The sequence below is a fragment of the Sturnus vulgaris genome, chromosome 15 (assembly GCF_052056855.1).
Source record: "Sturnus vulgaris isolate bStuVul1 chromosome 15, bStuVul1.hap1, whole genome shotgun sequence".
Taxonomy (NCBI): domain Eukaryota; kingdom Metazoa; phylum Chordata; class Aves; order Passeriformes; family Sturnidae; genus Sturnus; species Sturnus vulgaris.
The window spans coordinates 16,593,609-16,615,526 of NC_142257.1; the positions used below are offsets into that span (position 1 = coordinate 16,593,609).

Below are 21,918 nucleotides of genomic sequence, written 5' to 3' on the forward strand. Positions count from 1 at the left end.
ACAGGATTTTAGGGGTATTCTATGTCCTTTGCTCTGAGTGCACTTTCCTCTTGCAGCTAAGCAAGGATTTGCTTCCCCAATCCATTCATGAGGAGTTACAGGCAGGAATTTTTCAGACGTAGCCAGACAAGGTGGAAGCTGAGCGACATGAAGTGGCAGTGGGTTCCAGTAGCTGAAGAGTTGCAAAAGCATCATCATGAAAGTCTGCCAGGAGGAAGTTCCAGCAGCTGTGCAATGCTGAGAACTGGAGTAGGGAAGGGGATGGCAGTGGGAGGCAGCAATTCCTGGGGGAGTTTTGGTCCTCAAGTCGGCTTTTGGGGTGAGTCCAGAGGGGACAAGAAGGCGACATGAGCTCTGGCCAGAGCCCAGTCCCTTTGTTTGTGCTGGCTCTGCAGAATCACATCAGGGCATCAGAAAAGTGTTGTAAATTGGACCCCAGTTTGAAGGTGAAATTTCTGTGTTTTAGATCATTTACTTTCAAAAGGCAATAGCATTAACGAGGTGTATTAGACCTCCATGGAGAAGCAGGTTTGTAAATGAGTGCTAGAAAGGAACAGTTTTCCTCTGGGCTGTTGCTTTACAGGGAAACACAGTAAGGCAGAGCAAGGTAGAACAAGAAAATAAAAACAAGGCAACCCTTGGGCCAGGTAGTGACTGGGAAGAGATTTGCTGCAACAGGGATTGGGAGGAGTAAGGAAGATAATTACCACTGGTTAGAAGTTACCACTCAAAACCCAGAGTAAATTAAAATGAAATCATTCAGCCTCAAAATCTCTTTTTGACAGAATAACAATATAAAGTGGATTTTCCAGGGACAGAAAAGATTAAGAACTTTTACATGAAACTTCTTGTCTGTAAATGGAGATAATGGAAACTGCTGGGAATTTAGCCCACTTTAGTAAACATAACATGACTTTCAATGTTATTTTAGGGGAGAGTAAGGAGCTAAATCCTTTTCTAAGCTAGTATGGTTAAGATTAGACCAATTCAAGCAATTCTGTGGTAAAGGTTCAAGTGATTTTCCTGCAGAAATTTATATCAGAATTCTACAAGGAGAGAGACTGGCAGTCTATGCTCCACATGATTGCTAGTTAAAATTGAGAAATAAGATGTAATGTATTATCAAACCCAGAGGAGATGGTTATCAAAAATCAGGAGATGGATGTAGCATGGCAGAGTTAAACAGCTTGGATAAACAATGATTGCAAAACTGCAGTGGAATATCCAGAGCACAGGATTGTCAACTGAATTTGTTGTACTAAGCAGAAAATCAAACAGTAAATCTTGCAGGGATTTCATTTGTGTTTTTTTAAATTCTAAACTATAAGTAAAGCACAGACTTTGTGCTTTAAGGTGGCATACCGCCTTCAATTCAGTATATTGTCCTTAATCCACGTTCCAAACAGCTTGACTTGCTCTTTTGCACATCCACGATGTCCTCACCCCAGCTGGCTCCCACAGCAGCCTGTGTGGAAGCCCAGGTTGGAAATACACTAAAAATTGCTTTTGGCAGTTTTGTATGGACAATAAATCTTTAAGAAAGTACTGCTTTGTGTAGAGAAGACAGTCTCCTACTTCTTCCTGCAAACATAAAATGATAGAAATTCAAAAGAATGGGTGTGGTTTGAAAAGTGGCTTTGTCTTCACTCCTGTTTCTCTTTGGAGAGGAGATGTGAAAAGCACAAATCCACGTTTGAGGGCAGGTTAGAAGGGCAGATTTTTGGAGATGTGGCGTCCTCTGAAGTCAAACCTTTCCATCCCGGTGCTGGTGCGGTGTCCAGCACTGTGCTCAGGGACGGTCACCCAGCCCAGGTTGGTGCCACACCGGCGTGGCTTTGGTCCCTTTGTGCTTCTGTGCTCTCACAGCTGACACGGGCCAAGAGAAACACCCAGCTCGGGATTCCCCTCCCCCATGACACCGAGGCTCAGTATCTTGAGTTGAGAAAGAGGAAGGAAGCTCCGAGAGGCAGCAAATCTCTCGGAGCCCTCGCAGCCGCCTCTGCTGGTGCCAGGGCTGGGCCACGCCGGCGCTTCCGGGGCCTGCGCTGGAGCCCGAGCTCTGCATCCCCAAATCTGCACCCCGGGCTGGGCAGGAGCCTCACGGACCCACGGTCGATGGCCACATGGCACAGGACAGACAAGAGTGGCGTGGGTGAGTAGCTCAGGGAGCTGCCCTTTGAGCCCAGGCTTTGTCGTGGAGCAGGACGTGGGCAGGTGTTTTCTCCGCCGTGATGAGTGAGCAGCGTCCGCGCCGCCGGCGTGGATGGAATTTGTACAAAGATTGGATCTTTCAGACAGAATGGCACGGAGAGAGTCACCTTGAGCTTTGACAGCAATGCAGCCTTTCCCACCTGGCTGTGCTAGAAGCACACTGAACAAATAATGGCTTGTACAATGTGCAGCAGCCAGAAGTTATGGGGAGCAAATGTAGGGCAAGGGGAATCGTACGGTTGTTTCTGCGAGATTGTCCCTCATGGTCAGTGTCACGGGAAAATATCTATATTTGAGTTGGTAAGTCGTACTTTTTGGAAGAAAAATAATCTTAAAATGAATGTTAACTTGTATGAAGGACTGACTTGCTGTTGAAAAAAGTAGGAATCAGATCTAGTGCGCTGGAAAGATGCATGCTACTACTTAGTTATTAACCTTCTAAATGCTTCTGAAAGAAATTTTTTAAGTAGGCCATACTTTTTAGTGATATTCACTAAAAACTCAACTGGCTTCATGAAATAAAATGTAACACCAAGAAATTAATAAGAGGAAAATAATGACTTTTCAACATCCATGTCCACCAATAGCAGAATTGCAAAATAGAAGTAACCTGTTCTGGTGGCAGTTTACATTACAAAATAAAAGATGTCAGTATTTTCTCTTTCAATTTTACAAATAGTAGGAAGCACCTAATTTTTGCACTTGTAGTAAACTCAATGGTACTTGAAAGGTACAACAAACCTCACACAGTAAAAACTATCTCATGAAATACAATCTTTCAAAAACTAATGACAGTCCAGCGATGTTTGTTTTTGTGTCCAAAACGATGCAATTTACTCTAGAGTAGGTCACTGGGAAGAACTGACACTGCAGAGCTGCTGCTGTTTCCTTTCCCCTCTTCTTGCTCCCCTGCTGCTCTCACTGTGAGCCCAGAGTTTGGTGGAAAAGACAATCTGGGCACGTTGTGTCCTGCAGTGTGGAGATAGTGCTGGCCCCAAGCCCATTTCCTGGGTTAAAGAATTATTATTGAACAACTTATAAGGCTCTTTATATTTGTATGTAAAATCCACAGTTGTAGCCGTGTCTGTGGTTTAGTGTGTCACAAAGCAAAATAAAAAACAATCAAATGGACTTCCCAATGATATTAGAATGGTAATGTAATGGGCATACCTTATGGTAGGCTTTCTTCAGTAAGAGCAATTCTGTCTCTGGTTTTGCACAATTGCTTGAATTTAATGGATGAGTACAAATTCAAAAACCTTCTTATACCCAGAAGTTCCTTTCCTTAGCCAAACTGTTGGCTCACAACAGTTTATTTTACTCTGTCTTGGAAACCAAATTCTATATAATTTCATTATATACATTAGTATATATAATATATATAGTATATATATATATATATATATATATATATATATAGTATATAGAGAAAAATGGGAGACTCTGGCACCCAGAATAATTAGAACAATCAAACAAACCCAAACAAGCATATACCACCATCACTGGCATTCCTGTCCCATAAATTAAATAAATTTATATTTTTAGAAATTGGCAGGAAAATAGTGTGATTACCAAATTTGAAACAAATGAAACTCAAGGAATAGTGAGGCCCGAACAAGGGGCATTGACAACTATGGTCTCAAAGGAAGAGGATTTTTAATTTACAGTCTGTTGTGAGCATGCCTCCTGTGACTGAGGGAAATAAAAAAAATGGGTAAACTGAATCTGCTGAAACTGAGTCTTCTGAGTCACAAATTCTGTGAAAGTTGATGAGCTTTTGGAATAATACACACTGGAAGCATTGTGAACGTACAGGGCTATTTTGTCTTCTGTATTTTTGAAAATCTTTGGGTTTTAGTTTCTGATTACAAACCTCACATTGAATTTTCAAGTCTCTTATTAGAAGTGTGCCTGATGCCTTCAGTTTCTGCTGATGAGCAGAGTTTCAGTTTGAAAATATTGGGCCCATCACACTTTGGATGAGCAGAGTGTGTTGCAGGGTGGATCTGGAAGACCACACCGTGCCTTGGTTATGGTAAATTGCAGCCTGTTGTGCCCACTTTTGTGTTTTACTTAACTACATGGAGTAGTCCAGGTAGCAGATACTCAGCTTTGTACTAGGGAAGTACAATCCTGGTTTTACATGTGAAACCTGTTCTTAGTCTTGAAGCATTCCCAGCATAAATTTGTGTTATTCCTATGGACAGGACAGGATGGAATATTCGTGGCAGGCTCGTGGCTTTGGGTGGCACTTTCCTGATGGAAAACCTTTGCCATCTTCTCAGATTTTGAGCAAAGTTACAAACTGGTGAAATATTTTGTTGACATTCTAAACTCAAGGATCAGATTTACTCCTGTTCTGCTGAATCTGAAAATGAATGTTTGTCCTTTTGAAGCAAAATTGTGGGGAGAAGTGGGTGTAGAAAAGCACATGCTCAGCCTGAGTGCACGGGACTGAGACTGACCTATCTGATTTCATCTGCTGAAATTCTCTGAAATTATTCTACATCTCTGAAATCTGAATAGATTGAGGTGTAAGGGAGCAGAGCTTTGTTCAGGGCACGTTTCCTCCATGAAATGCACCCTCTGAACCCAACAAACTGCTCCAGCTCCTTGGGAGACAGCAAAAGCTGGAGAAATAATATTCTTATCCATGGTCATTCATGAAAAGGAAAAATCACAGCTAAATACCCTGCTCTTCATGAAGAGTTGTAAGAAAAATGGCTGTGCTATAGTTGTGTATAGGTAGGTAAAGAGTCAGAGACAATATCTTTATATAACTAGTTTGGTATGTTAGAGTTTCCTGGTTCTTGTAATCCATCCTGGCTTTGTCGTGTTTAAGAAGGAAAATTAGGAGCTCAGGTCAGCTAAAACCTCCATCTGGCCCCGAGGTTAAGCAAGTAAAGAAATCTGTATTTCTGTATTCATTTGTTCTCTGAGATAACAGCTCATTAGCTGGGATCTGCAGAGTTACCCTTTGAGCATGATTCACAATAAATTTTATAAATTTAAACAGTTTCTATCCCCCTCCCCCCCAGAGGTTTAGGAGAAGTTTAAGTTTCTGACCTGTCCTAGAATGGTGGCTGTGTTGTGGTTATTAAGGCACACTTGCTCTGTGAGATTTTAGGAAAGAGCCTTAACTTGGAACACTGGAACACATTTTTTCCAGGTTTCTTTCCAGAAGTCAAGTAATCCTGTTAGGACTGTATAATATCTGTGTAATATTTTCACCTGGGGTTTATCTGTCTCCTTGCTGAATAATTTCACCCTGTTCTCACGGGAAGAAAATGGTACCAGAACACCAAGAACTGAGCTTTTATGGGTACTTGACTGCTCATAAAAGTGGAGCTGCATATTTAAAAAATAAAACAGGGTGCTTGCTGAGCCTATTAATCAGCAATTGTTTGAACATGCAGAACACATAATGAGTTATTACATTAAAATCATTCCAAATTGTCCTCCTGTTGTGGGTAAAGTGAAATTAGGAGCAGGTTCAGCAATACCTTAGAATTTAGTTGTTTTTTTTTTTCAAATTCTGCATAAGAATGGAAAAGTAGCCAAGCAAAACAACTTGAAACATGGCTTGTTACAGAAACGTGAGTCTCAAAATGAAACAATGTAATGCTTGTATTTTTTATAAGGAACAGGACAGAGACTACATGTGAAGGAAGACAGCAAAGACTCATAAGATTATTGGGCTAATAAATGGCTTCAGGGTTGCAGGTTGTGGGATTTTCCTCCTTTACCTTTCCCATTTTGCAGTAGCTTACAGGCTAATAATGGAAATAGCAAGACTGTGTGGCTTTAACACTGAGGAAATGGAGCTTCTTGAGGTAGGGTTCTGTTACCTGGGATATTGTGACTCTTCCGGATTTCTGTGTGTGTGTAAACGCTCTCTAACAACACTATGAGGGTGGGTTGATTTTTTTCTGCTGGCCATTTTCTAATTTGAGGAGGACATGCAATTTAAATTAGAGAAGGTTAACAGTTTTCTGTGAGCCAGGCTGTTAACCACAGCCGTCTATAAAGGAGTGTACTCATATTTATGCAGTGAGGAGTGTGTGTGTATCAGACCCAACTGCTCTGCAATAGATAAGTAGGAGTTCAATGGAAGCAGAGGGATTTTCTTCATTCCCCATTTTTCCCTGCTGAGATGCACACTGTAGATGTCTTTGCTCAGGCTCTGGGTGTCAGGGTGACACCAGAAGCTGCTGAGGGTCACGGTGTTTGCAGCACGTTCAGTTTGGCTGGGCAGGAGAGGATCCTTTGGGACTGCTCCTGGGCGGGACGGGAATTGTCCTGAGGTACAGTTTGTACTGGGGGCACTTTGGAAGGCTGGCCCTGGCACTCTGACCTGGCATTTTCCCCTGTCTCTCTGAGGAATATTGATGTTGTGGTGTGCTGGCCTTCAGCTCTGGAGGGAGCTGAGAATCTCAGGGGTTTGCCCTGGGCTCTTGGTTTATTTCTTTGCTGAGTCGTGTGTGCTGTCAAATTACCACAGAGGTTATGGTGAGCTCTAAAGACATGGTTTTCCTCCTTTGCTCATTCAGGGGAAAATCTTCCAACTGTGTTGTCATTGGACTGTAAAGTCCCTACTTAGGAACACTGCTATAAAATTGGAATTTCTGGGCATTCTGTGTGCCATTCTGGTAGAATCCTGCAGCATCTGTGTGCAGATCCACTGGGGCTGGAGAGGACATCTGCCATCCACATCTCTCCCTCTGACCTTACTCCATGACTTCAGCAGCTCCTGAGCTCAGTCATTGCTGTTAGACTTAGGGTGAATGCTGGGGCCTTCAGTCAGGTCACTCCTGCACCTGAAGGATTCTGGCTCATTTTGTATTTATAGCTGGGATGCAGGATGCCCGGGAGAGGAGTAGTAGGAAAATTCTTCAGAGTGACTTGAAAGGGCTTTTTTTTTTACTCACTGGAGAGTTTGTTTTTAAAAAAGCCAACAACAGGTTGTGAGTATCCCATCAAAAAAAACCTTGAACTCTACGTGGGGTTTTCATATATTATTTTTAAAGATAATAATGAGTTAAACATGTTTGTGCACATAACAATCCTGAGAATCTCAAAAGAGGGTGGAGGAAAGGGAACCCTGCTTTTGGCTGGTGAACTCTGAGGTGACACACAAAATTCAGGAGGGTCTCAGTTTCTAAGGGGAATGACATCACTTACATCTGACAGAAAACATAACTGGATATAATAATCAAATTTTTGTTCACAGTTAATAATTAAAAGAAAAGCAGATGTGATGGTCAAGCTGTCTGGTGCTGTAGATCAGAGCTATGGATGTAGTTGTAGGTGTTGGGTTATTTGTTACATTTTTTGCAAGGTGGTTTGGGATGTGGTTTATCATAAAATACATAGATAGGTCTATAGCCCAAAACAGGGAATTTTTAAACTCATCCTACCAAACAATCCAAGTTCTACAGTAAAATACCTCTTGTTAAGTTTCCTCTTACTCATTTAGAAATATCTAAGCTGATAGAGCCACTTCCTTTGCCAGTTTGTTACTGCACCTTTCAATACATTCAGGGGTGTTAATGAAGTTTTAAGAGAGCAAAACTGAAATGCAGTGTAAATATATGACTCAGTAATTTGCATGTATATTTTGAGACAGCTACAACTAAGTAGAGCAGTGCATATTTTGAAATCTGAAGTATTTACTGGCCAACATTAATCTTGATCTCCACATACTTTTCAGGAAGATTGTATAAGAGCATGGGAATGCACCCACATCCCCCCACCCCCCAAACACTCCAGGGAAATGTATCTTGAAATGTCTTAAGAACTTTGCAGGGTTGTTTGCCATCCTCCACTTCTGGCAAAGAGACCAGTCAGAATAGAATTACACATGTACTATACCATGTAAACTCAATTTTGTGTTGGGCTAAGGCAGTTTTGAGGAAGTGTTTTCAACATTATTTTGAACAAATGGCTGAATCTGAGCAGCAGAGCCTCACTTCAAAGTTATACTTATTTTACTCCTCCCCATATGTTGAATGATTCAAGCCTTGCTCTCCCCACTCAGGAGAAGGAGCTGCTAGGAGCCTCTTTATGTCAACAAAAACAAGAATTTATTCATGGTCCAGTAAGCCTCTTCAATCTGAAATTCCTTCTAATTTCTGTTCCAGAAATATCAAATAAAATGATGCCAAAAGAAACAAGAAACATGATTAATGGAATACTTGTCAAGTTAAGAGGAGAAATCTATTTAGCTCTACACTCCCACTTCAGGCGTTTTCCTGGAAGGCAATTTATTTTGAGACTTTGATAATTTAAGTAAAATAAGTAAAATTTAAATTAAATGCATCGTTATAAATGTTTGACTAGCAGAGATGAATATCCTGCTTTACAAAGCTGGAGAGGGGAGCAAAAGGAACGCAGGAAGATGCTGAAGGGAAACTCTGCTTTATAGATCAGCTTTCCCTCATCCAAAATCCTTCAGGTTTGGTTGCTGTGTGTGGCTGGATGGGGACAGTGCCAGGAGCCAAGGCTCTGCTGACCAACTCCTTTCCTGCACACCTGGGGTCACCTGTTCCCACCTGCACAGTTTATTTGGGCTCCCAGCTCTTTGTATTTTGGCCAGTTTTCCTGTGTGATTGTAGCTTCAGTAAACACTTCTGCTGTAATGCTGTTGTAGAAATTCGTAACCAAGCCCATGAAGAAAAAAGAATTTACAGAGTTATGGTTACCATAGGAGCCCACATCCTGTAGCCCTGGAACAGAACTGGTGAAGAGCTCATTTTCTTGAATTCTCTGTGAAATGCTGGTATTTCTTAACCACATGCAGATAAGTTTCTGATTAGAGCACTTTCAAAATCCACTGCTACTCTATTCTTTTCAGAGTCATACAGAGAATGCAGAAAATTGTGAAACTTGGTTCTGTTTCCATATGAAACACAACTTCATGTTAAACTAAAGCATCTAAACCCAGGAAAGAATTCAGTAAATTCTGTTTTCACAGGCATCTCTGTGACCTTCCATACCAGTGTAGCCATAAATTGCTGTAAATTGCTTCAATCCTTTGGGCCAGTAGACAAACAATTCCCCAGCACTGTGACTGTGTATTTATCAAAGCCCTGCATTTAAACAGGGCTCCTAAATCCTGTGCAGAGCAGAGCTGATCAATACCTGGTGTCCCTGTGCTTGCTGAGTTTTCTGTGGGGTTCGTTTGCTTGGGTTTTGCTTTCAGTGCTGGCCCTTTTCATCACCTTTCCATTCTCACGAGAAAAGAAATTATTTAATGCTGACAAATGGAGCCTCTTGATGGAATTATAGTTCTGTTTGTCTAGCCTAGTGTATTGATCCCAGTATCCACACCTTAATAACCACATGTGGTTTTTAGTTTCACTCTGTGTGGCCGCATTGAAAAATATTGTTTTCATCCTCCAATTTTCCAGCTATATACAATTTCAAAGGCACAGGGATACCACAGCTGTCTCTACAGATTGGGGATGTGGTCCATATCCTGGAGTCCTGTGAAGGTAAGTCACATTTTCCATTTATTTGTGAATAGCATAATCCTTTCACCTCACAGCAGGTCCCTGTGTGACATCAGTAGCTTTCTAATGCCCTTATTTTTAGTGGTGGTGTATTTTGAGGAAGAGCCTAATCTTTTCTGAAGAGCCAAAATTAGACATATTACAGTACATGTGGTTTTTTGGGATGCCTTTACCAAATGAGGAAGTCATCAAGGTGATTGTAGAGTTTGTGAAGTTTGTGCCTTCTTGTGATATACCTCGGGGAAGTTACATTAAATTCCATTTAAAATTTAAAGGAGTACACTTTTAGCCTCTAAACTAAATATTTCTTGCTATGAGATATTGAGCTCTGTAATCATCCTATTGTATAATGAGGAAACCCAGTGAAAGAAATCTGAGTGTCAGCATGATAGGAACAGTTCTGAAAGCCATCCAACTTATTGAGCATGTTAAGCACCAAAAATCCAAATCAAGTCATGCATGATGGGCAGTGAGTACTTCCCAACCCAGGGATTGTCTGTAAGTCTGACAGAGCACTGGGGTTCCCATTAGTATAAAGCAAGGAGAGTGGAGTTATTATTACTAACTCAGCAGTTAGGGATCTGCAAATGTCACTGTAAGAGTGATTTATTATCAACTTGCAGTGATGCTCTTGATCAGGTCAAGATTTTTTTTTTTAATTACAAATTGCTTAAAGCTGTGAAAAAGATATTGTAAAATTATCTTCTTCAGCCTACTTCTGTTGATAGAAGGTGTGTCTAATTAACTGCAGTTATGTTTAAGAGAGAGTCAATTGCTGCAGTGCACAGTGGCAGGGCCAGTTCAGTGTTGAGACATCCGAGGTGTTGTGGTCACAAGGCTGCAAAGATTTTGAAGCTGTTTGAACCCAGCCCATTCCACCAAACAGAGCTCTAGGTTGTTTTGTCCGGAAACAACAAAGGATTTGAGGGAGGAGCACCTGAAAAACCATATTTACAATGTACTGGGGCACAAAAACATAATTATTTCTCCTCTGCTTGTAAGATGAATTCAATATCTTTAAGCATCAGTGAAAACATTGATGTCACTCAGCAGTCAACAGAGTGACAATGATTTGTGTCGTCTCCTAAAAAAAAGTAATTCCTTAAGCCTCCATTCTAAACATTTTGGTTAAGAACAAAACACATGCACACAAACCAGGAACCTCCTCATCCTTGTATTGCCTGTTAGTTGCAGAAATAGCATTTCAGGCTTCGGATTCCTGGGGTCCATTTGTCATCAGCCCAGCCTAGCGAGTGGAGTGCGGATTTTATGGGGTTATTTTTTATCTAAAAGCCTTTTCTGAATCCCCTCCCCATGCTCTGTCATGCCTTGCTTTATGGAATATGTTTGTCAGTGAAGAAGTGGAATCCTTCTCATTGTGTGAGTGAAGTTCATCTTTTATCAGATATCTTTAAAATGTGCTGCCAGCTGTGGCTGCCGAGTAACCAATGCTGACAGAATTCTTCCTGTGCTCCTTTATGTCCTGTTTTGGTTGGTTTTGCATGCACAAAATTAATGCACAGAACATGTATGTGCTCTCACAGCAAATGGGATGAAGCCAATTTTACACACTTGGTTGTAAATTGAGACTATGTGCAAATAATTCCGTTTTAGCAGTGAGATGAAATTTTATTGTTGATGAAACACTGATGAAAAAAAAATCCCACTGCAGAACAACCTAAAAAAAATCTGTCCTGAGTCTTTCTTTGAGGTCAGCAATCATCCTGTGACTTTTAGCATCATTTTTGTGACTGTGCTGTTTGGCATTTGGGATTTATTTTTATTATTTTATGCTTTGCTTGCATGGCTGCAATACCTGTGAGAGAAAGGGTGATAGCAAAGAGATCATATCTGCTAATGAAAAGACAATTAGAAAATGTATGCTTTTAGTCATGGGATGAAAAACTTAGTATTCAACAGAGTTAAACATTGTTGCTGTGCAGGTGATTTTTCGTGATGGGGTGTATGCACAGTGGATGTGACCCTTGATCTTATTTAGTAAGGCTGAACTCTGATTTTTTATGGTTTTTTTAGTTTATAGAGGCTTAACCATGGAATAGATGGAACAAAGCCTGAATTAATTTTTAACGTGCCATGCTGCAGTTCTGCACTCCCTTTCAGAGGGGCTTTCTAGTTACAAATGGAGCAGGAGCCCAATAATAGCCCTGAGTTTTCTTGACATTCCAATTTGAATTTACACCCAGAAACTGCTTAATATGATTGGGTCCAAAATCTATAGTTTCTCATGGCACAAAAATGGCTTAAGCTTCTCACATTGAAGGAAATTGTGTCTGTATCAGCCACGTGCTGTACTGGATTAATGCTGGGCCTAGAACACAGTGGGAGCCTCCTGGGCTAGCCAGGACCATGGGGGATCTGGCTAACACAGATATTTAAGGGTATGCACACATTACTTTGCAAAACAAACATTCTGCCTTTTTTATGTGAGCATGGGGTGTTGAATTCTGTGTACAATTATCTGAACTTACTGTGCAAGGCTTGAAAGCAATACAATCATATTTGTTAATATACAAGTCATGTTTAACACAATCCCTGCTACTCACTTTAAGCTATGTATGTTTGAAGGAATAATTTTTACAAATACACCATGCTAGGTATTTTTTATGTAAAATAAACCCCATGACTTTATTGTGTGCTTTGTAATGCATTTTTTTTTTGTCATACCAAGTGATCTTTCTTCCTTTCAGATTGGTACAAGGGTTACCTGGTGAGGTACAAAGGAGCAGAGGTAAGATCACACTGTCTGTTCCTGTGAGACTTTTTAAGGGGTCAGCCCACGCAGTGAGCTTTGAGTATCTCTGCCTACATGGTCCTGACCTCTCTGTTCTGGTCTCTCTCAAGTCAGCTCCTTCCACTCTTTCCTTTCAAGATGAATAAAATGATCAGCATTCATCCTGGACAATGTTGGTAAATAGAGGTGAGGACTGGGAAAAGCAGATCAATGAGGAAGAAATGGTTGTGTCTTCAGGTTAACAAATGTTGAAGCCACCATTTGAATTGAATTTTGAATCAATTTGCTGCTAGATGTGCTTGTTTCAGTACTTTTCCCAGGGATTCTTTAGGTTACAAACAATATAAACAACTTGTATGAGGCTTAAGTTCTTAAATATCTCTAACGTACAAAAATCATATTAATTTTTCTAAAGTCAGTATTCTTAGACCTGAAAATGGAAGGCCACAGAGGAAAAGTTTTTACTCTGGGTATGATGACTCCTGAGTTAAGTAGCAAGAAAATTACTTCTTCGTTTCAACTCACTTTTCTAGAAGAAAAGCATTTTTGTTTGTAACTTCTTCTTGGTATAAGATTTTCTAGGGAGAAGCAATGCAAACATATAAAAACGCTACACCTGTGTTTTAATTACTTTGACATTTCTTTTGACTGAAAAAAGTTATTGCCATTTATTCTACATTGCATTTCTATTTTTATCAATTAAAATTTAGCCTAAAACTAAAACCGGAAAATATTTACCAGAACTAACCACTTCCTTTTAACTAATTCTTAATTAATTCCTAATATTGCTAAAGGGCTTCAAGATCATCATGCATAACATGCTTTAAAAAGTATAATTAATTTTATGTACTAAGATATCACTAAATTTACCATTTCTAGGACCTTCTTCTTTTACTTTCCTTCTTCATGGACTTTTCTGAACTTTAATCTTAATGAAAAAAATGTGGAAGTGATAAGACACGATTGTGTTTTGATTAAGATCCAGTGCTTAAAAGCAAATGGCTTTAAAAGCCACAATCTAATTCAGAGGAAGGCTTTGTAAAGTAGCACATTTCTTATTGAATTATTGTGGTACCATTTGTGAGTTATTGAATAGAGAAGAATCCACGGAGGATCTCGTTAATCACCAAGGTGAGAATTGCCCGTTCAGGGGAGGATTGTCATGGACGGGGTGTCAAACATTCCTTTAGAGTGACCTGAGACATTTCAGCTTTTGTAGAGCAAGGAAAGTCACATTAGAATTTTTGTCTGGTGACCATTTATTTTCTACAGAGCTCAGTTAAAATAGGTATGAGATGATGCACAGACACAGTGTTTCTGTACTGAATTTAAATTGCATTTTATTAAATTGTATTTAATTGAACTGTTTTCTGGGGTGGAAAATGATATTTCTTAGGAAGAAAGATGCCTATGCATTCTATATTTGAAGAGGTATGACAAACTTCTATTATTTGTCTGTTAAATAGAAATGCATCCATGTGGACAGAAAACTAAATAACCAGGAGTTCGTTTGGGTATTACAGTTTGTCATTATAGTTTATGTTCACAGTCATGGTTGTTACCTAAAGGTTTTTGGAGAATAAGTGTGGATTTATATTTTTTTCTCCTTCATCAGGGAATATTTCCTAAATCCTTCATCCACATCAAGGAAGCTTCTGGTGAAAAGAAAAGGTATTGAATTTATCTGTTTTATTACATTATTGAGCTTGTCTGCTGAAGAATGAGTTTTAAGGCATTTATGTACCTCACCCACACTAAATATAATATACACCCAAGAAACACAGACACTCTTTGTGATCTTTCCTTCTCTTTCCTAGACATACAGAAAATGTCATACCTGCTGAGATTCCCTTAGTCCAGGAAGTTACCACCACTCTCTGGGAATGGGGAAGCATCTGGAAGCAGCTCTATGTGGTAGGATATTTTACAGGCTGGTTTTTCACCTGTTAGTCCTGTTTGTGCACACTGGGGCCTTGTTCTTGTCTCTTCCTACATTCAGGGCAGGGTCTGGGTGCATTTAAGAAATTGCTTTCTCACTACTAAGATTTTCTTCAGTGGTTTTAAATGCCTGGTGACTTTAAATCTAGTCCAGCCATCAGCCTTGGACTGGGTGATTTTGAAGGTCTCTTCCAACCTGGATGGTTCTGTGGTTCTGTAAAGGAAAAGTTGACATTGCTGAGGAATGATGTAACTTCATGCCTGTTTTTTCAACCTTGAGAATCCTGTGTATGATAAAATCTTCATCATTTTGATTTGTAGCTTTGAAAATTTTCCAGATAGGAGTATAAAAGATAACTGGGATGCATTCGGAAAAAATTCATGTTGCTCTTGGATTGCTAGAACAGAAGTTGTTCAAGGGTTACTGGGAGCAAATATCTATTAACAACTGACAATTGCAAGAATTGTGCTGACTGTTCCAAGATCCCAGCAGATAAAGATTTTTCTTTATCTCTGCTGGGGCAAAGAGATCTTGTATGTACTGTAGTTTTCTGAAACATGTCACTTTTTATTAAATATTTATTATTTGATTAAGCCAGCAATTAAAACCCTGCTTTATTTTCAGTGAATGACACTAGAGCTGCTTTAGTGCCTTCTGTGTATTGTCTCATTTTTCTCTTAAATGCTTTAATACCACAATCAAGTGTTGTTGTTCCCAGCAGTATCTCATACAGAAGTTAATAGTTTTTGTAATGTTTTCTCTGGATGACAATTTGTTAAAGAATTTTAAAACAACTAATTAAATAAAACAAAAATATCATAATTCACCATCCTGATACAAAATTCCATCTTATTTCTTTATGATCACATGGGATATTCTGTCCTTAAAAAACTATGTATGACACATCACTCTTTTGCCTATTTCTTGTTCCTGCTATCATTTAGCATTACATATGACATGTAGCCTTTAGTTGTCAAGCCCAGTGTTTCACTTCAGCTCGAAGCCTGAAACTTACTGAGTTTTTTTTCTCTCTCAGACAAATAAGAAGGCTCGGTTCCAGCAGGTGCAGTCCATGATGTGTGACTTGATGGAGTGGAGGTCACAGCTTCTGTCTGGGACCTTGCCAAAGGATGAGCTCAAAGAGCTCAAACAGAAAGTCACATCCAAAATTGACTATGGTAACAAGTAAGTGGCCTCCACTGCTCCTGGAAAGCATGATTTAATTTAATGCACAGCAGCAAAGAGGTGATGATCAAGTTTTCATGGTTACAAGCTGGAATTCAGAAGTGTGGCTCATATTGAATCTTCCTTTTCAGACTTCTCCCTGTAACTCCTGTGCTGAGCATGGATACCATGATGAGACTTTTCATAGCAAAATGCTTTCTTAAAATATTGATTTATTCTTAATTATAAATACATGAGCTTTTCAGTTGTGAAGACATGAGGTCAGATAACCAGCCTCTGTGTACATGTATCACCAGCATACTTGGGGCCCAAAACTTGTCCATCTGCCCCAAACATGGCCTGTGTCCAGTCAGTGACCCTCAAAAGTGGTGCTGGCAAACTGCACCACGTCTGCAAACAAACACATCCACACCCACACTAGGGAATTTCCAGGCAGAACTCTGGTTTTGGTAATAGAAGTGAAACTGCCAGGGACAGAATAGTTATTTAACAAAGTGTCTCGTCTGCTCCTTGCTAACAAAAAGTCACTGCAACACAACATATTTTTTGGCAAAACTGTGCATTTGTGTGAGGTTAATGGTGTCCCACCATCTGATAAGGGGGTGGAGGGGAGAGAGAGCCTGGTAAAAAAGGTCCTTGCAGTATTGTTTTTAAAGGCGTTAGAATCTGCTTATAAACTGTATTTTGCTATTTTAAGTGGCTGTGTTTGTTGTGACCTGAAGGCCTCAGTGCAGCTGGAAGTCTACAATGACGTGTGGCTGTATGTCAAAAATGACCACAGGGTGTTGTGGAATTCTTAACTTGTTCACTGTGATTTGGATGCCAATTTGTAATCAATTATATTCATACAGAGCACACTGTAGAACACACATGTCCTACTGCACTGTGTGGAGCTGAGTGCTCACTCAAAAGCAGAATTTACTTTGAAGTTCTCCAGTCAAAGAGGCCCAGCTGTGATTAAGACAACATTAAAATTCATTTGCTTTCAGACTTCTGTTTCGTCACTCTTACATTCTTTCTGTATTATGAGACAGTAAAGTACTTCCTTTGGAAGAGTAAGGGTGAAGGGGATGTTTAAAATTATTTGGATTGCAAACTGGAAAGTGTTTGTGAGCTACTGAAAGCGTGGGGTTGAGTTGTGTGGTGTGAAGGAAACTTTCCAAACTGTGGAGAAGGAATAAAGGGGAAATGGCAGTGGGGGCTGAGGGGGTCACTGTGGGAGAGGGGGAAAAAGAGTGGCAGGAAAAAAGGCATTATTCCTGTGAGAGCAGAGCAGAAGAGATCTAAGTATTGGGACAGAAAAGGGTGAGGGAGCAACATAAAAGCAGAAGGTCAGAGGAAGACCTTAAACATCTTGATTACAAATGTTGAGTGTTAAAAGCTAAAAGCAGTAAAAAATCATTGAGCAGGGTCGATCTTTTTAATGTGGCAGGCATTTCAATGCTTTGGTGACATTCCTATAAATTCCTAAATGCTGCACAGCAGCTTAAAAAATCAGGGGTAGAGTTAAATTTTTCTTCAGTGAAATACTGTTGCATGCATTTGAATTTTATTACTTTAAATCTCTAAGTGCCTCTTTGTTCTGTTTTTAAGCTTTATATAGAAGAAAATAACCTGACCATTATGCCTTTTGTATTTTCACAGAGTCCTTGAGCTAGACCTGATAGTTAGAGATGAAGATGGAAATATCTTGGATCCAGATAAAACCAGTGTTATCAGCCTGTTTCATGCACATGAAGAAGCAACTAATAAAATCACGGAGCGAATTAAGGAGGAAATGGTAGGAATGACTGGCTAAATCCTTTGCTAAAATCCAAACAAAAACTAGTCTAAGGGTTAAAGGATGGAACCATAAAATTTGGTGGAAACTTTTTTATTCAAACTTAAGAGTAGATCCACAGTCTTGTGTTATAAATATGGCTAAGCTTTAAATTGAATTGCATTTGTACACTGGATTTGGGCTGTGGGCTGGGCTGAAAGCTCGTGTCTAAAGCTGGTCCTAAATCTGTTCTTGAGCTCCTATATGGAAATTTCCACTCCATCCATGGACTACTCAGCAGTCTGAATTGCACAGGGAATAATCACACACACTTGGAGTTCAGGCTCCAAAGCAGCACTGACCACAGCTTGTTTTCACAAGATCTGGTGACTACACTGGTTGTTTGCTAAGTGCTTGCTAGTCAGTCTGATGGAGTTGAAGAATTAAGCTCACTGAAGAGGAACTAGGGTAAATTCAGCATAATCTGCTGGACGCCAGAAGTTCATGAGCCAAAGCAAAGCTGACAAGTGCATAAATTAAATCTTTTTAAATGCAAAGCAGGTGACTACACTTCCTTGACCTTTTGCAGTATTAAATCTCTGCAGGGATTTGTAAGCCTCTTTGGTTCTTTTCTCCATTTAGGAGAAAGTAAACTGTAAAAAAGCAAGTAAGCCACCAAACAGAAAATAGTTGGTTTGTCGTGACACTTCAATAACACCCATGACAAATCACTGCAGAGCACCTTGTAATTAACTGACAATATAAGGAAAATGAAACCTGAGAGTCTGCAATAGACTGTGGTAACTTATTTTAAAAATAGGGACAAACAATGGGTTTAGAAGTGTTAAGAAGCTGCTTCTTGGTGGTTAAGATGGAAGGTAGGTAGAATTCAGGAACCTGTTTTTGAGTCACTGGACCTGCTCAGCTGTGCCCTGATCTCAGCATGGTTTTTGTCTCCTCTTCAAAGAGACTGACTTCATTTTGCTGTTGCACACTGCAACCCCACTGTGATGTGGATCATAGGCCTTCTGCTACAGCCTACTGTGTTCAAAAATAAATTCTTTCAGGCTTGTAGGCTTGTGTCAGTGCTGACATCTTGATATTTGCTCTTTTCTTTAAGAGTGGGGAGAATATTTCCCCCTTTACATCATTGCCTACTGGCTGAAGAACTGGCCTAAGACATAGGAGTCATAGAAGAGCACTAGGTAGAGAATAGCAATAGGAAGAGAATTATGATAATTACTGAGTCCAACTCCCTGCTCTCCTTTTCAATTTTAACCATTACATATACTAGAAAGTAAAACTGCTTGTAGTATAGCACCATTTCAATTCATGGATTATTATTAACTGATTTTTCCTCCTCCTGAGTAGTCAAAGGATCAACCAGATTATGCATCATACTCCAGAATGTCTTCATCCCCCACCCACAGCCTGTATGTCTTTGTGAGGAATTTTGTCTGCCGAATTGGAGAGGATGCTGAGCTCTTTATGGCCCTCTATGACCCACAGAAGTCAACAATTATAAGGTAAAGCTTCCTCCTCTGACTGCAGAAGAATAGAACCAGCCAAAATGAAGTAAAATAATAGCCAATCTGCTGTAATAATATAAAAATGCAAAGAATATGTAAAGAAAAGGAGTGAAAGCAAAAGCAGAGTGAAAGCAAAAGCAGAGTGAAGCATGGACAGATCTCGTTGCTTTCTGGCTCTAAAGGATTCTGACTTTTCAAATATTTTCATAGGTAGTTCCTGGAGTGAACATTTCATAAGTTTGGAAAAGCCTGAGTCCATTTCAAATTTTAGAGATTGTTCTAGATGGGCAGTATTGTGGTGTTTGCCGTAAAGTGCTGAAGGGGAAGGAGTGGAAAAAGAATTAAATGTATAAATTTCTGGGTAGATTAAGATCCTATTGAGCATTCCCATCAAACAGACAATGACTATGGTAAAGTTGCCTCAAAAAGAAGGTGCCCATTTGTGTTATGTTCAAGCTTCTATTTTAAAACTTACTATTGATACTTGTATAGTGTTTTTCTTGTCTTTTTAGTCTGGTCTTAGATTTGAATCATCACCACAGACTGTCTGTTATGCAGCTTTTGCAGTGTGTAAAGGGAGAATTTTTAAATTACTTGACAGTGAGATATTTGTCTTTCCAACAGTGAGAACTACTTGGTGAGATGGGGAAGTCGAGGCTTTCCAAAGGAAATTGATATGCTCAACAATCTCAAAGTGGTGTTCACAGTAAGTGTTTTTCAGTTTACTTCCCTTTGTATCTGAAAATGAAATTCTCTTCTCTGTGGCCACTGTCAGATCTCATAAAGAGTGATCAAGATGAAGCAGGAGCAAGCTGACAGTCACTGAGTTTTTAAGGCAGTGACAATGTTTCAGTGGGCTTTCTTCAGACCCCTTTGCTGCCTCATGGATTTTTTGATGATTTGATTTATTTGGGTTTATCTGCTGTATCTCTTGATTGTTATTATCCTCTCTATTTATCTTACCTTATATTTTTTTTCAAACTTTAAACTGTCAGTCTTTTCATCTTTCTGATGTGCTATTTCTTTGTTGAGTTTTTTGGGGTCTGTTTCGTTTGGGGGCCTTTGTTTCCTTTTTTTTTTTTCTCATTGATTGCTAAGATTCCGTTTATTACTAGCGGTCCTCTTTCAATTTCACAACTTGCTTTTCCCCCAAGTAACACTATGTTGTTTTTTTTTTTCTTTGTATCTTAGGATCTTGGAAATAAAGACCTTAGCAGAGACAAGGTTTATTTAGTTTGCCAAATAGTGCGAGTGGGAAGGATGGACCTGAGGGACAGCAACTCAAAGAAATACACGCAAGGGCTCCGGCGGCCCTTCGGCGTGGCAGGTACCTGCTGTCTCCTGTGCCATGGCTCAGCCACGACATCTGGGGGTTTTTGCCAGCCCTGGACTATTAAAATCTCCACCAAGACATGTCAGAATGGCCATCAGCTCTAGCAAGTGGTTTCTGTACTTTTTGAAGTCTGTAAAGACTGCGCCCACGTTGGCGTTTTATTTCAAGTCAGAAATGCACTTTTGAGTTTCATTTCCTAATTATTCATCGAGTGCCAAGCTGTGAGTGAAAGCACAGAACCAATTTGATAACAGATTCCCTTGCAGATGAAATCAAGTCAGTGATTATGTCCCAAAAGCACCACCAAAGCTCTGATACTTGTATTCACGAGTTTATACAAAAACCAGTGTGAATTCCCCCTCTCTCCCCACAGCAGCATGTTTGTAGTGTGGACTTTGCTCAAAATGCTCTGCCCCACAACCCCTCCCCTGCTGGTGAAAAATCCACGTTTACCTTGAGGCACAAGGATATCCATAGATAGGAGAAGCTATTCTAAAATTGTTTTTATGTGTTCTTGATGATTCTATGATAATGATTTTTCTTTTATTCTTCTAGTCATGGATATTACAGATATCATAAAAGGAAAATCGGAGAGTGATGAAGAAAAGCAGCATTTCATTCCCTTTCATCCGTAAGAGTGTCATAGATATCTTTTTTTATATGTGAAAGAAAATATTTATTTCTCTATCTCTGTGGCTGTAACAATCTGTGAAATGGTTAAAGAATAAGAAATTTTTCCTTTAACAATTTTATGTTGTAATAGTGTTAATTATTAAGGTATGACTTTAAATGGCATTTTATACTTGCAGAAGTATCACAGCACATTAAATTAATGTATAATTTCACAAATGTGCTCCTTCAGACAGCTGGTACCATGTCTGATTTCACAAACCCAAGTCAAATAGTTACAAGTGAGTTTTACAAGCAAGGATAACTACTACTTTATGAGCTTGGTTCTGATTAGAATTTGAGAAAAATCTGAGTAAAAACTCTATTTCCTTTAAAAAGTAATAGAATTATCATATACTATCTTCAGAAGAAATGCCAGAGCAGCTGCCTAAAAATTTGATGCTCACAGATCAAATGCAGAGATACCAGTGGAAATACTGGAAATGACTCTGTGTGTCCTACATAGCACTGCTGCTATGTTCTATGGAGGGTGAATTTAATTCTGAAAGACCCAGGTGTTAATAAATACACTGGTTTCTTTTTTCTCTTGTTTCCAATTTGACCCAACATGTTTGCTATGTGCGAATTTGTTTCTAAATCCAAAAGTGGCTGATAAAAACTCCAAGTTCATTTATCTGCCTGCTTGTCAGGGAAAGTGGACTGAGCTGGAGTGGCACATTGGTGAGTGCAGTCACATTGTCACTGTCACCAAACACCATTCTTGGTGGCTGACTGAATCTTTTTCACTTCAGTGTACACACAGCTGAATGTGAGTGGGCTGCAAATTGAGTGAGAGATAATAAAAATACCGAATATATCACAACCAGGCAATCCTGCAAACACTGAGGCCGTTAGTCACTTATGTTTAAATGCTGTCTGATATATTTAGCACTTAATTCCTGAGCAGACATTGCTGCTTCTCTTGCAGGGTAGTGGCAGAAAATGACTTTTTACACGGTCTCCTAAGCAAAATCACTGCATCAAAAGGCGACAGTGGTGGACAAGGTAAAGTACATTTTCCTTATTTTCT

The 21,918-nt window shown here is 39.6% G+C and overlaps 1 protein-coding gene across 1 annotated transcript in view; it reads left to right on the forward strand.

The window, feature by feature from the left end:
* The first annotated feature begins 2,055 nt into the window (after positions 1-2,055).
* The window catches only part of DOCK2 (dedicator of cytokinesis 2), a 156,640-nt gene continuing 136,777 nt past the window's right edge, over positions 2,056-21,918 (forward strand). Inside the window, exons 1-12 of the mRNA XM_014887685.2 lie at positions 2,056-2,152; positions 9,621-9,704; positions 12,431-12,471; positions 14,090-14,145; positions 14,292-14,388; positions 15,450-15,598; positions 17,243-17,378; positions 18,729-18,883; positions 19,511-19,592; positions 20,078-20,213; positions 20,775-20,850; positions 21,817-21,893. Coding sequence (XP_014743171.2) covers positions 2,116-2,152; positions 9,621-9,704; positions 12,431-12,471; positions 14,090-14,145; positions 14,292-14,388; positions 15,450-15,598; positions 17,243-17,378; positions 18,729-18,883; positions 19,511-19,592; positions 20,078-20,213; positions 20,775-20,850; positions 21,817-21,893 — 1,126 coding nt within the window. The 5' untranslated portion in view covers positions 2,056-2,115. The remainder of the gene's footprint in view (positions 2,153-9,620; positions 9,705-12,430; positions 12,472-14,089; positions 14,146-14,291; positions 14,389-15,449; positions 15,599-17,242; positions 17,379-18,728; positions 18,884-19,510; positions 19,593-20,077; positions 20,214-20,774; positions 20,851-21,816; positions 21,894-21,918) is intronic.